At 42.9% G+C, this 15,150-nt stretch overlaps 1 protein-coding gene across 1 annotated transcript in view; it reads left to right on the plus strand.

Moving 5' to 3' along the window:
* Window positions 1–15,150, plus strand: part of LOC147724578 (fibrocystin-L-like) — a 1,433,379-nt gene that overhangs the window by 206,891 nt on the left and 1,211,338 nt on the right. Inside the window, exons 6-8 of the mRNA XM_086966122.1 lie at window positions 9,872–9,929; window positions 13,531–13,615; window positions 13,966–14,019. Coding sequence (XP_086822248.1) covers window positions 9,872–9,929; window positions 13,531–13,615; window positions 13,966–14,019 — 197 coding nt within the window. The remainder of the gene's footprint in view (window positions 1–9,871; window positions 9,930–13,530; window positions 13,616–13,965; window positions 14,020–15,150) is intronic.

Below are 15,150 nucleotides of genomic sequence, written 5' to 3' on the forward strand. Positions count from 1 at the left end.
CACTCTGCAACTCTGGGCATTAGCTTGCTTAATCTCCACTACGACCCCCCCCCGCAGCGGGAGGCCTGGCTTTCACCTTGGGGATGCCCAGTACGGGTTATCTTACAGGGGAAAAGCCAGGACGGGTTCCCAAAGCAAGCGCCGAGATGCCTCACGGTGATTTAAGCGCTATATAAGAAGACATAACATAACAACATAACATAACACCAGGAATCATTCTAAACATAGCAGTGAGGGGCTGCCCAAAATGGGCATGCCAATGCCCCCACCCCAAAATATTTCCACAGTCTTTCTGGCCCTACCGGAAGGCAGATAGGGTAATAGTGGGGTGACTTGTGTGCCTCTCACCAGGTTCTGTTACCCAGAATCCCTCGCAAACCTCATACTTAGTGAAAAAGACACATTTTCTTCACATTTTCTTCACAAATGACTTCTAATTCACATGCTTGAATGGGTACCCACAATTTTGGAGAAGTGCAAATAACCATATCTTCTAAACTCTATATTTTGTTCCCATTTCAGAAATATGTAAGTTTCTTTGATACCTATTTTTTACCAAATAAATTGCAGGGATTTTGTTCTTGAACATAGGGGTGGGGGCTGCCCAGAACAGGCATGCCAATGCCCCAACCCCCCAAAAAATTCCAGTCTTTCTGCCCCCCCGAGGAGGCAGATGGGGGCAATAGCTCCTAACCTGCTCCCCTCAAGGGGGGGGGGGGGTGAAAGCCCACGAGGCACCAGAGATGTTTTGTTCCTCCAAAATGTAGGGGTGGGGCTACTCAGAATGGGCATGCCAATGCCACACCCCCACACAAATGCCACAATCTTTCTGCCCCCCAGGGGGCAGAGGGGCATAGTAGCCTCCCGTGGGGGCAGAGAGCTGAATAAGCACTGGGAATCATTCTATACATAGGGGTGGGGGCTGCCCAGAATGGGCATGCCAATTCCCTCACCCCCAAAATATATCCACAGTCTTTCTGGCCCTCCTGGAGGAAGATGGGGCAATAGCTCCTGGGGGGTGGGGCCTGCTCAGAATGGGTAAGCCGATGCCTTACCACAAAAAATTGCCACAGCCTTTCTGCCCCCCAGGAGGCAGATATGGGCAATAGTCCCTAATCTGCCCCCTAGTGGAGCAAAGAGACCACTAGGCTAGGGATTACTCTGGCTTTTTTATACATAGTGGCGGTGGCTGCCTAGAATGTACATACCAATGCCCCCGCCCACCCCAAAAAAATAGCTACCACTCTTTCTGCTCCCCCTTGGGGGTATATCAGGGCAATAGCCCCCCCCCCACCCCCCCGGGCCGCAGAAAGCCCACTAGGCACTGACTTTTTTTGCAATGTGCCTAGCTGTGGAGTTTGGGCCCTAGGACAACTGTCATCTAGGAAAACCTAGCAAACCTTTACATTTTTGAAAACTAGACACCAAGGGAAATCAAGGATGGGGTGACTTGTGTTCCTCTCACCAGGTTCTGTTACCCAGAATCCCTTGCAAACCTCAAACTTAGGGAAAGAAAACCAATTTTTCTTCACATTTCTGTGATAGTTCTGGAAGCTAAGAGGAGCAACAAACGTCCACCAACCCAGCAGTCCCTCAGGTCTCCCAATAAAAATGGTACCTGACTTGTGTGGGTAGACCTATTGCCAGCGACAGAAAGCAGCCCAAAACTCAACTTTGACACAACACATTTTTCCAGTCAAAATTGACCCTTTTTTGGCAATTTGGCCTAGGCCTACTCACACAAGTGAGGTAGCGTTTTTAGCGGGAGACTATGGGGAACACAGAATAGTAGAACAAGTGTTATTACAATTAACTTTCTTTGCATTTATGCCTTTCAAATGTGAGACAATTTGTAAAAAAGAAGTCATTTTGAAAATTGACTTCTAATACACATGCTTGTATGGTCACCACAATTTTGGATATTTGCAAATAACCATATCTTCTAAACTCTATATTTTGTTCCCATTTCGGAAATATGTAAGTTTCCTTGGTACCTATTTTTTACTCTTGATATTTTACCAAATGAATTGCTATATACTCAGTACACAATGAAAAACCATTGCAAGACGCAGCTCAGTTATTGGCTCTGTGTTTCTCGGGTTCTTGATGACCCTACAAGTCCTAGATATCCCCGCAACCAGAAGGGTCCTGCAGATGTAACGGTATATTGCTGTAAAAAATCTGTCATACTTAGAAGAAGTTACAAGTGAAAACACTGGCACAAATGGCTTTTTTTTCAACTCAATTTCAATATTTTTTATTTTCAACCTTCAGTTTCTATAAAAAACCTTGAAGGATCTACAAAAATGACCCCTTGCTCAATTCAGAATGTTGTCTAGTTTTCAGAAATGCTTCATTTTCTGGGATCAGTATTGCTTTTATACCCTTTTCTACCACTAACGGGTAGGAGGTTAAAACCCCCAAAAATAGCAAAAATAGGCTATGTCCCAGTAAAATACTAAAACTATGTAAAAATGTTTTTTTTTATATAAAAGTCTGCTTTCCCTCAAAGCTTAGACAATGGTGATTTCAGCACCACAAACCCTTTGTTGATACCATTTGCAGGGAAAAAAAACCAGACACTTTCTTCTGCAGCACTTTTTTCCCATTTTTTCAACAACAAAAAAAAATTTGCAGTAATTTTGCTAATTTCGTAGTCCCCTCCAAGGTAATCCACAAGGCCTGGGTACCTTTAGAATCCTCAAGATGTTGGAAGAAAAGGACGCAAATTTGGCGTGGATACCTTACGTGGACAAAACGTTACAGGGGCCTAAGTGCGAACTACACTAAATAACAAAAAAAAGGCTTAGCAGGGAGGCGGGCCTAGCAGCGAGGGGTTTAAAGGTTTGTTTTGTTTATTTTTTAGGAATAATATGGTACATCTTGGTGCTTCTGATGAGGATATTAGCGCTCTTACATAATGTAATCGCTTGTATACAATACAATACATCTCTCCCTTGCATTTCCACCAACCCTGTCATCTCTCGCCTACAGACTCACTGCCCATTTCATCTTACCCTCACAGTCCCACTACCACTCTCATCTTGCAAGCCCACTGCCCCCTTTCTCCCTCCCTTACACTCCCTATCCCCTCTCTATACTGCCAGCTCACACATGCTATTGTCCTGTTCCTCCTCACGATGCCCCTCCCACTAGTCACCCATACTCCCTCTCACCCCTCTCTCTTGCTCTCTCATGCACTGTTACTGCCTCTCTCATATGATTCACTTTAGGGCTTCAATCACAGTTTCTTTCACATGCCTTTTCAAGGTTTCCATTCCTCAAACACACACTCTCCTACTCATCCTAGACCAGAGGTCTTTAAACTTTTGTAGGTTGAGCCCCCCCAGCGGAATTTTTTTAGATGTTGGGCCCCCCCACCATCTGACAAAAATTTCTGGACTCGACCGCCACGCGCACATTCCGGGCATATTCAGCACATCACTCAGGGACACCACCACATCACTCGGGGACACCACCACATCACTCGGGGACACCACCACATCACTCGGGGGCACCACCACATCACTCGGGGGCACCACCACATCACTCGGGGACACCACCACATCACTCAGGGGCATCTGGGACACCACCTCATTACTCTGGGGCACCACCACATCACTCCGGGACATCGCCACATCACTCGGGGACAACACCACATCACACAGGGACATCACCACATCACTCAGGAACACCACCACATCACTCGGGGACACCACCACACCACTCACACGATTCGGACCCCCACAGAGAGCATAACACCGCATTAATATTTAGGTAGACTCTCATTGCATTTGGCCATAGTATGATGCCCAAGGGACTGTGAAACCATATATCTTCCCATTAGGCTATCTCTGAGAAGCCTTTTTGAGAATCCTGTCCTACCAGCAACCTCCTGCAACCTCCTGCAACATAACCCGTTATAAGTTGGGAATTTGTGATATCTGCACATGTGCAGGCATCTGTGGCCTGATCACATATACAATTAATGGTCTACAACACAACCAATTTAACTTTGGTTTCTGATACACAGGGGGATAACAAAATATCAGATTTATCCAGAACAGAAGCAGAAATATTCCACTAGCAGCAGCATTTTATAAGGCGAAAACGGAAGCCTACGCTCCAATCAGGAAACGTGATTTGATCCCCACAAGTGTTTGTCAATATTATCCTAGGGGCGAATATATATACCCCCTGGTTCTGGCAGACAAATTACATGTCTTGAATAAGGAGATATCACCGAAACGCGTCGACGCAACCAAACTGTATAATTCGAGTCTCCAACACCACAATTGATACGCTGAGGTGGTAGCGGTACAACTCTGGTGTTAACAAGATTGGAGCAAGAATATACAAACTTGTATCCAACAATTGTATGTTGTAACTGTTCTGTCTGCTTGTAATTGTGCTGGTCGCAATTATATGTATTGTTTTAATTTTATCTTGTTTTAGTTCAGGGATTTAGTGTAGTTATCCCCACTTATTGTTCCCTTTTTTTAATATATTCAAAATGAATTTTTAACCTTTCCCATATTCTTGTTGTATGTATTTGTTACGTCATAAGGTACGTTATTTTTCACCTGTATTTAGTTGTGCCTTAAGGGAACCCTTTCTCTTGCACCACCACATTACTCAGGGGCACCACCACATTACTCAGGGGCACCACCACATCACTCAGGAACACAACCACATCACTCGGGACACCACCACATCACTCGGGGACACCACCACATCACTCAGGGGCACCACTCAGGGGCACCACCACATTACTCAGGGGCACCACCACATCACTCAGGAACACAACCACATCACTCGGGGACACCACCACATCACTCGGGGGCACCACCACATCAATCGGGGACACCACCACATAACTCAGGAGCACCACCACATCACTGGGGGGCATCTGGGGCACCACCTCATTACTCTGGGGCACCACCACATCACTCCGGGACACCGCCACATCACTCGGGGACACCACCACATCACATGGGGACACCACCACATTACTCAGGAACACCACCACATCACTTGGGGACACCACCACATCCCTCAGGGGCACCACCACATTACTCAGGGGCACCACCACATCACTCAGGAACACAACCACATCACTCGGGGACACCACCACATCACTCGGGGACACCACCACATCACTCAGGGGCACCAATCAGGGGCACCACCACATTACTCAGGGGCACCTCCACATTACTCAGGGGCACCACCACATCACTCAGGAACACAACCACATCACTCGGGGACACCACCAAATCACTCGGGGACACCACCACATCACTCTGGAACACCCCCACATCACTCTGGGGCACCACCACATCACTCTGGGACACCACCACATCACTCAGCCCAACCACATCATCACTCAGCACCACAACAGCATTGTCCTTGCTTGCTACCAACAAGCATTGCCATAGCCAATAGGACTCACATTAGGAAAGTGTAAGCTATTGGCTTTGTGAATAACGATGCTATTAATTTACATATTTTCAAAGCCAACACATATTAAAAAAGTGTGTCATTTACAATACCAATAGCTCACACTTTCCTAATGAGAGACCTATTGCATTGCAAATGCTTGTTTTATTTTTTATTTTTTATTTTACTGAGTTTTATATAGCTCAATCTTGACCTGAATCAGGTATCAGAGTGCTTTACATAGCACCAGTTGCATTACATGAGGACATATTCATTTTTTTATGTTAGGCACGGGGAGATTAAGTGATTTGCCCAGAATCACAGGATGTTCAGCTTCATTGCCGAGACTCGAACTCTAGAAACTTTGTCTCCGTTCTGGGAAGAGCTAACTCTCCCAGGAGGGGGTTAATTCAGAGAGCAGAAATGTGTCAGCTGCAGTGGTGGGAGACGAGGGGTCTCCTCTTCTAAAACCGAAAGCGTGTCTGTTTGTTTGCTTTCGGTTTTAGCAGAGGAGACTGCTTGCCTCCGACTGCAGCTGAAGCTGCCAGCTATGTGAATTAACCTCCTCCTGGGAGAGCTAGCATAACAAAAGAACGGGCACCTCCTGCCCCATCGATCTCCCCTCCCTCCCCCTTCCACATACCGGAATAATCTAAGAAGACTTGCACGGACAGAGGGACGCAGGAAACAAAGTTTAGATTAAAGTGGAGTGCGCGCCCCCACTGGGAAGGTGTCGCGCCCCCCCCAGGGGGGCGCGCCCCACAGATTGAAGAACACTGTCCTAGGCTGTTTTATACATACACAGGTGCTTCCTCTTCATGCATCAGTAGTCTGCTCGCTTTTTCTCACACACTTTCTGCTCCTCTGTCTTGTGTTCATTCACCAATTCCTAAAAAAACGACCTAAGCCTCTCTATGTTCCTTTCTAACTTTTCTAGGTAGCTCTCACGCCTATCTATTCACAATGCCACATAATTCCACTACACAAATACACTACACACAATTCCACCCCACACAATTCCACAACTAACAGTTCCAATACAACCCACATAATTCAACTCAACACCACATACATCTACTACACTCCAAACCAAAACACATAGTTAAAAGACGTTGTAATTTACAGTACCAATAGCTCTAACTTTAGCAAATTCGAAACCTATTGCATTGCAAAGGCTTGTCTTGTGTTCTCACTTAATTGATGTTTGTGTACTGTATAGATACTTTACACATTGCTATTAAGTTAGGCCTAAGATTTATTTGTGTCAAGCTACCCATGGTTAAGCACAGGTTGATTTAATGACTTTGTGGCTCAACCTTCCAGCGATTGTGGCTGTTGTTTGACCAGGTTTACTACCGCAGTCAGCCAGCAACCCAATTTCCCTCCATCATTCAGTGAGATTCTGCAGAGTTCCACCAACGGGCGGACATATGCATGTTGTGCTGCTTGGGCTGGAATTTTAATTTTAGAAATTGTTCTGGAGCGGCAGCGAATCTACTCAAGAAGCAGCTCTATGACTGCGACCACAACAACCGCTCTCATTAGAAAATGGTGCTGGAGGACACCAAATCCCGCTTGCATTTCTGGAGCCTCGTGGGAAAACATTCTGCCACTCACTGATTAGTAAAATTTGGCAGAGTAGCCAAATTCTTACAATTTCACAGGTGGAATGAAACATTCCACCCAACCCTTAATTTACCACATTGTGAGATTGTAGATTAAAGAGGCCTAAGGCGAATTCAACTCTAAGGAGCCTTAGAATTTAATCCAAAAATGTTTAATAGCACCACTGGAGCAGAGCTTCATCACCAGCACTCACAAACTAAGCACTGCTGGTTGATAAAGCTGAAGGAAAGATAAACTGATTCACATGTTTACTGTTGTCTCAATGAATTATGCCAATTATGCCATACAGCCATCAGCAAGTATTCTATATATAAAGAAGGTTTGTCTTATGAGATAATTTTCTTTCCTCTTTAAATCAGTGGAGCTTTGGAATGGCTTTTGCTAATCAGTAGCCTAGTGGGTGGTTTGGAATTTTATATTTTCCCCGAAGACATTTGTGAGGATATCTTTCATATATGGTAGGATGCAATGCTCTTAACACATCACATGATTCATTAAATAAAAAAGAAAATCTATTTTCCTTTGCAGTTGGGTTCTCCTTTTCTTTTTTTAGTGGACAATATTTTGTTTTAGATAACATTTTCCTGATGGAGACACTATCATTTTCTCTTATTGTTTCATGTTTAACGATAGTTGACTTTCTTTATGGTTGAGTTGGACACCTACAGTTCCTGGTTTTTGGGCTTTGGGGGCATTTATAGGAGCTGTGAATACTTAGGACAGATAAAAAAAAGATTAACCGAGTCACATGTGGAATACCAACAGCGTTGGTTAGTCAAGCAAGCGAGATATACAATACTGTAGGAAAGTGGCATTTTTGTATGGTTCCTCCCCCCACGTTTTGCCCAAGTGCTCATGGTTATGACTCTGAAAGTGCACTGAAGCCTGCTACCCTGGCCCCAGTGTTACTGCACCTTCCCTAAAACTGATATGTGTGAATTGGTAACCCCAATTGGGAAAATACTTTAACCTCCTTATATGTCCCAAGTATATGGTACTAGTGTTACCCCGGGCATGGGTGTTAAAGAGGCCATCAGGGCCTGATTCACTGTTTGTGCCATTTTTCAAAGTGGTAGAATAGTGGGTTCTGGGTAGGAAAGTTGACCAACAACACCGGAGGTGGTCACCTCATGGGCAGATTAGCCACTGGAGCTAGTACCTCATAGACCACTTCCACCCACACCCTTATCACCTCTAAATGTAGGAATTAAGGGCTAACCCAGACCCTCAGTTCTGATCTGATTTGCAACAAGGACAAAAGATGAAACCCATGTCCGTGACAACAGGTGCTGCACAAACCAAAGGTATGATACTCTGTACCTGTGAAAACCTTTCTGGAACTGGAACTGCATGAAAGCAGTTCATCCAGGACCAAAGTTCAGTTCCCCCAAACAGAGAGACACCTTTGAGAGCCAAAGGCATCACCAGACTCCCCTGGACTAGTGGCACTAGTCCCCTGCAACCACAGGTAAAAAAAGAGTACCTAGTTTGAAGAATCGCTGGCCATCCGGCCCTTTGAGGGATTGCGCAGAAGTAGATGATCCAGTGCATTATGGGAAATGTAGTCCTGAACTCCACAAAGTTTCAGGTGGCTACTGTGTTATCCAGGACCTCCAGATGTTGAAATCACTTTCTGCTGTGCTTGCCGCTACCAAAGCTTGTTGTTCTTCGGTCTGGCAACCACCCCCTTTACTCTATGCTGCACCTCCAGGGAGCACTTCACAACCTTCATCTGATGTCAGCTATGTCTTGCTGTCATCTTTTTGCACCCTGTTCTCCACCAGCACTGTGAAAGCCATAAAACCAGCTCTCCCGCGGCTCCGGCTTCAGCGCCAAGGACAGCCAGGACAACTCTGCACCTGGTAAAATTGAATTGACTGTTGTGGCTTGGTCTGGGACCCACATCTCCTTTTCTCTCCTCGGGTTCCACCCAACTCAACCTGCAAGTGACTGATTGCCACTACCACTTTTTCCCATTGACCTCAATGCAAAAGTTATGCAGTATTGAATTGCTGTGATTTGTGTTTTGTTCTAAAATCCCAAAATCCCAAACTCCAGTTACATGTATCTGATCATGTTCATTTTGGTGTTTAAATTAATATAAAAATCTACTTTATTTTTATAAATTGGTTTCGGATCTCTTTAAAGTCGTGTCAATTACTTATCAACCACGCTGGCACTCTGAAATGCTTAACACATGTTCCTCTAGGAAAGCCTGACTGATCTCTGACACATTACCAGGCCTGGGCTAAGGATTTATTTTTTTGAATCCAAGGACCATCTTTGGGGGTTCGTGAGAGTAGTGTATAGTGAAGCCTAACCAGTGTCACTACATAATACTCCACCTTCCTACACCTGCTATTAACTAATTGTTTGCAGCAGTCACCTTCTCTTGTTGTTGAAAACTTCTAGATTGTGCTGTTTGTTACCGGATCACATTTTCAAAGGGTTGCAATTAAATTTCTTCTCTCATTTTCAAATAAATAAATGCTGCCACTCCTTCTAAAACATAATGGTAGAAATGTCTGGGAATTAATGCACATTTTGGTGAAGTAAATTTGTCGGCTATGAATATTTGGAGAGTTTTTTACACAGTCCACACGATCCAAACAACATTAAAACATATTAATTGTGTGTGAATATGTAACATCAAAATGGACAATATAGGTTCTGTAGAGTCGGCAAAAAATGTTGTGTCGAAAGTTTTATCTTGTTTATGGCAAATCACAAAGTGCATAATGTGTAATTCTACTGAAAGATACAATTCTGGAATTATCCCCATTGAAATCAAACACTCTTTGTATTGTAGGCTAATCCATACTATACTCCATCAATAACCAGCATCGAACCTTTATCGGGATCACCAGGTAAGACTCATTGAGTACATGCACTGATAGCACTTCAGCTCTTTACAGTTTCGCTAATCCCAAATTTAAAGCATGTTTTAAAATGTCATACCGTGTAAGGAAGGAAAGAATCAGTAGGCTCAAAAGTAGAAACGTTTGACTTGTTTTTACACATATCGAAAACGTTACCTTTTATTAGCCTGGTGAAAAAGGCAGAAACTATCACGTGTTTTGGAATTTCCATGTTAAAAAGACGATCATTATTGATTTATCCTTTTCAAATTAATAGAACTCTCCAGCGCTAAGGTTGTAACATACAGTGTATGTTGCCTCTTTCTGTGCTGTTCGGATGGAACTAGAGTAGGAATTCTTATCAAATTAAAAATTCACTTTTCAATTTACCTCTTGAAACATCGCTGTAGTGTTTTTAATGCTTCCTGTATTTCAGTGAGATATGAGTTTGTGATTTATACGCTGCACGAGCTCACAGTTTGTAGCTCCTTGGTCAACCCTTAGCAGCTTGGCTGCGAGCAGTCATGCTTAACTTAAAAGATAGGTATGTACAGCATTTTGAAACACCAATTCAATGAATTTGTTTTTTCCAATTTATAAAAATAGGAAATATTTTTATATTTAATCTGACACCAAAACGACAAAAATCCAATGTAAGGAATGAGGCATGGGATTTAGCACTATATAGAGCTTAGAAACCTAAAGTGCCACTCTGGGACATCTGGTCGTGCTTGACCAGCCTAAAGTCAAATTTTTAGGCCAAGTGCGATGGAGCCCTTCTTGGATACTACTCGCAGGAGGCCTCAGTTAGTATTTTACCTTCTGACTTAGAAACTTTCTGGAGCTTTTCTCGATGTTCTTCACCAGAACGGGTTACCTGCTTAATTTTCAGGGAGCTCCTGGTCAAACTCTGGAAGTCGGATGTCCGGAGCTTTTCAGTGGGACAACCAGCAGGCCAGAACGGCTCATGGTTGAAGGTGGGCGGCTTAGCTTTAGCGGTTGATTTTGTCCCCTTATGGAGCTTTTTTTCAGAGTATCTCCAAACTTCTGGAACTTTTTCCTGAAGGTCTTCTTGAGGGTCCAAAGTGTCCAAAACACATTCCAAGGCTCTGGAATCTCCAAGATGGTCCTTGAACGGTTGGGACCACAATCCCCACAATGCACCGGGACAAAACCCCTTCAAATCCACTGGACACATTCCAGGCAAGGGATTCTTGGTGGAGATGATCCAGGTGAGCAATTAAACCTGCAGCTTGCAGGAAGTCCACACTTTATTCCTCTTGCAGCAAGGTACATTTAAAGGGCTGTAGTTCCAGATAATGCAGCAGGCGCAGTCAGTGAGAATGCAGAGTGTGATGGAGTAAATCAAGTTTCTAGCTTGGTAAGTCTTCTCTTCATTTTAAGAAGCGGATCTGAGAGGCTCTGCACCTCTCACATATTTATTCAGTGTTCTTTGAGGTCAGGCAGGAGAGTACTCCTGTCCATTGAGGTGCAGGGCAACACTCCAGATCATGCCCACTTCCTTCAAAGTGTGGCACAACCTTCTCCCAGAAGCACTATTCTTCCAAAAGTCAGTATTGCTGAAGTCCCTGCAGAGGAGCAAGAACTATTTAACTCAACATTTAATGTGGCTCAATTCCATAGCTCTCCTCATCCTACCATCTGCAAATTCCTGCCTTAAGCCTGCCATCTGGCTTGGTCAGAGGGCCGGTGGGTAGAAGGACCTGGCCTTCCCTTTGAACCTCATTTTTTATAACCCCTCCCTCCTGCTCTGACATTCCAGTATAGTAGAGCTATTTGCAACAGATAGCATCTCACGGGTGAGCCACTTTTCCCTTCATAAAAGCCGCCTGGATAATCCTGGTAACACTGACCAATCAAGGAAGACCAAATGAATGCTGAATTTTGGTTTACAGACAAGAATGTCTTATAACTTCTTTTCTGTCTATTTTAGGCTGAATTAAACTAGCATATTGTTGGAGTTATCAATATAATTCTCCTATGCCCTTGAGTTTTATTTTATTTTGCTTCCTATCAATAGTTATGCATTCATAAACTGTTGCCATGTTATCCTATCTGGCTGGGGATCTACAATGGGTAAAGTAAAATCTGCAATGTCTCTAACACCAGGGCCTATAAAACACCATTTATAAGGACCTTGCTAATAGGTACATGACCCCCCAACCACTGTAACATCTAGGGGAGACTTTAGGGGTCCTGAATATGCAAAAATATTGTAGGTTCTAACTCCAGAGACCTCCTAGTATTAAAGTCGATATTGGGAAGCACTTAATTACAATGGGGAAGTGAAATGTGCAATTTCTCTATCCCTAGGGCATATCAAACTTCGTTTATAAGGGTCCTCTTTATAATTATATGACCCATCTACCCCTGCAGCACATAGGAGAGACTCTGGGGGTATCTAATATGCCACACTATTGTAGTTAATTACTTTTTAAGTGCCCTTACCACCAAAGTCGAGTTTGGGCACAATTTACATTTAAAAGCACTTCTGCAACACAGGGCTGTTTTTAAAATGACCTCAGGCTCTCAGTAGTGCACATATGCAAGTGCAGAAAGGGCTGCTGGTCTCTAAACTGCCTTGCCCTAAAATATACTAGGAATTTAAAGGTAGTTTTAATGCCCCTGCCCTATTATGTAATAGGGACTTAAAAGGTAGGTCATGCCAATTACAAGTGTACCCTAATATATAGTTTACCCTTATGTATGTTTGTGTTTTCCCTGTGTTTTCAACATAGCACTGGCCCTGGGCCTGGTTTCACAGAGCCCACGGACAGTCAGAGGCAGTTACCACCAGGACCAGTCAGTAAAAAAAGTGGGGGTACACAGGACGATTTTGCAATACTTATCATGTTCATTGAAACTGATGTTCAAATTGAACTCATGAATCGTAATGTATAATAACTGTTTAGCAAGCACACAGCAACACAGATGCAATAATGATGTCAGTTTTCACTTCACATGACCACAAATGACACTTGATGTGACCGTAAATGGTAATTTCATTCATTTTGTCTATCACTTTTTTCAGTGAAATATGTTTTCTAAAGTAAAAAATCGTTCAACCTGCTGTGCAATGCCTAGTTTTCTCTTGTTTTAAAGGGACTTGTTTATGAAATACAGAACTCAAGCTTATCATATTTGTTTTTTGTATTGTTGAATTTGTAGTCTATGTTATGTCCATGTCATGTCCAACAATGTAGTTTGTGGTGTTGAGTATTTTGAAACTTGATTCATACTAATGATGTTGTCTTCTGTGAATTATTGTATGTTGATTTTTTACTTTAGAAAACCGATAGGTATTTGAATACAACATTTATGAAAACATATTTTCACAAACAAATGAAAAAGTGAAAGACAAAATGAATACAATTGTGATTTATGGTCACATCAAGTGTCATGTGTGATCATGTGAAGTGAAGACTAACTGACATCAGTATTGGCATGTGTGTTGCTGTGTGCTTGTTAAATTTGGCCTAGCCTTACTGATTAAAGGCCAAAACCCTCTCTAGTTGAATTAATAACTGTTTAGGACATTTCTCATGTTAAAATGTATATTTTTATGATGACCTTTATTCAATGTATTCAGGTTCAATGATCACTATCAGTGGAAACATCTTTACGGATGTCTACGTCGGTAATACCGCTGTCAGTTCAAATGTTCGAATTTTGAGGTAATTCTTATTAACGATATTGATGTGTTATTCTAATAACTAAATATATATTAGCACATATGGGCACGTATATATTTTGTACGTGTATGCTTTCATATATCATTTTCCATTGTATGTAATTAATTATATCTGTTATAGTAAAAAAATCTGAATGAGTAATGTATGGTTCTCACAGTCGCACCGCTTTGTGGTATACTTCTTTCTAACACAATTACAACCACCCTAGGCAATAAAGGTAGTAATAAATAAGTTCTGCATTAATATATGTTTGAAAATCATTTTCTGCCTGATTATGACATTGTGTATCATGAACTTGTTATAATATTTCACTGTCTTGCCACCATTTTCAGAACCTATGCAGGAGGAATGCCTTGTGAACTGCTTGCACCCAACTCAGACACTCTGTAAGTACCATGCATGCAAACAAGTAGTGGCTCGAATTGTGGAGTTCCTCAAGGTATTTTTGGGGGTATTCAGGCTGAATAAAATTTGGAGATCATGTTCAATACACTGTGCATAAGAAATCATCATATAGCATGTTCTCTTGTATATAAGGACCCATTGTGTAATTACTTTAAAATAGGAGCAGGGTCACAATTTTATTCTTAGGTGCCAGCTGCCAGTGCTGCCACATGCTGGGGTTGCCAAATTCCAAGGCTCCGAAGCCTTGATTACCTTACCTGTGCTGTCTCCTTATCTCATCTCGCTCATGTAGGATCTGTTTCACCACTGTTTTCTCCCTTTGCCACTGCTTACCTATCCTTTGGTACACACTTCCTTCTTGCATTTCTTTCCTTCTCTTGTTTAGTATAGGTCAATGTCTGATGATGATAACTACATTCCTGTCCTAAAGGGAGTGCTGGTGCCACTAGCAACCACAGACACAAACTAACCACTGTAATTACCACATGGCTTTTTCCGGCCAAGAAATCTACATGATCTCTGACAGGCTATACAGAATGCAATGATTGCACAATATAAACTACCATAAAACTGTTAAACACAAATATGGAATAGAATGGATTAAGAATTTATATAACGCAAAACTGCCGCCCTACTGGTATCCTGGCGCTTGGATCAGAGAATAGACATCAGAAAGCAGGATCACTTGTCAGTAAAAAGGGAACTAAGAAGCATTCCTTGGAAAGAGCCAGGTTTTCAGACTCTTCCTAAAACCGGTCAACGAACTGGCCTGTCTGAGAATCAGGGGCAGCCCATTCCAAATATGTGAGGCAATCACTCCGAAAGCTCTACCCCCCTTCCAGGATCTCTTAAATCTGGTGGTTGTAATCAGACTAGTATTTGAAGAGCGGAGCTGCCTCCTTGGGTTATACCAAGTGAACATTTCTTGCAATGGGATGGGACCCTGACCATGTACTGCCTTATATACAATGCAGAGAGATTTAAAACAAATTCTCTCCCCAATGGGCAGCCAATGAAGATCTCTTAGAGCCAGTGTTGTAGAAGACCTGCATTTTCTATTTAGAGTCAACTTTGCTGCCATCGCCTGTACTCTCTGCAACCCCTGCACAATA

Source organism: Lissotriton vulgaris, chromosome 4_1 (genome assembly GCF_964263255.1).
Source record: "Lissotriton vulgaris chromosome 4_1, aLisVul1.2, whole genome shotgun sequence".
NCBI classification, from domain to species: Eukaryota; Metazoa; Chordata; class Amphibia; order Caudata; family Salamandridae; genus Lissotriton; species Lissotriton vulgaris.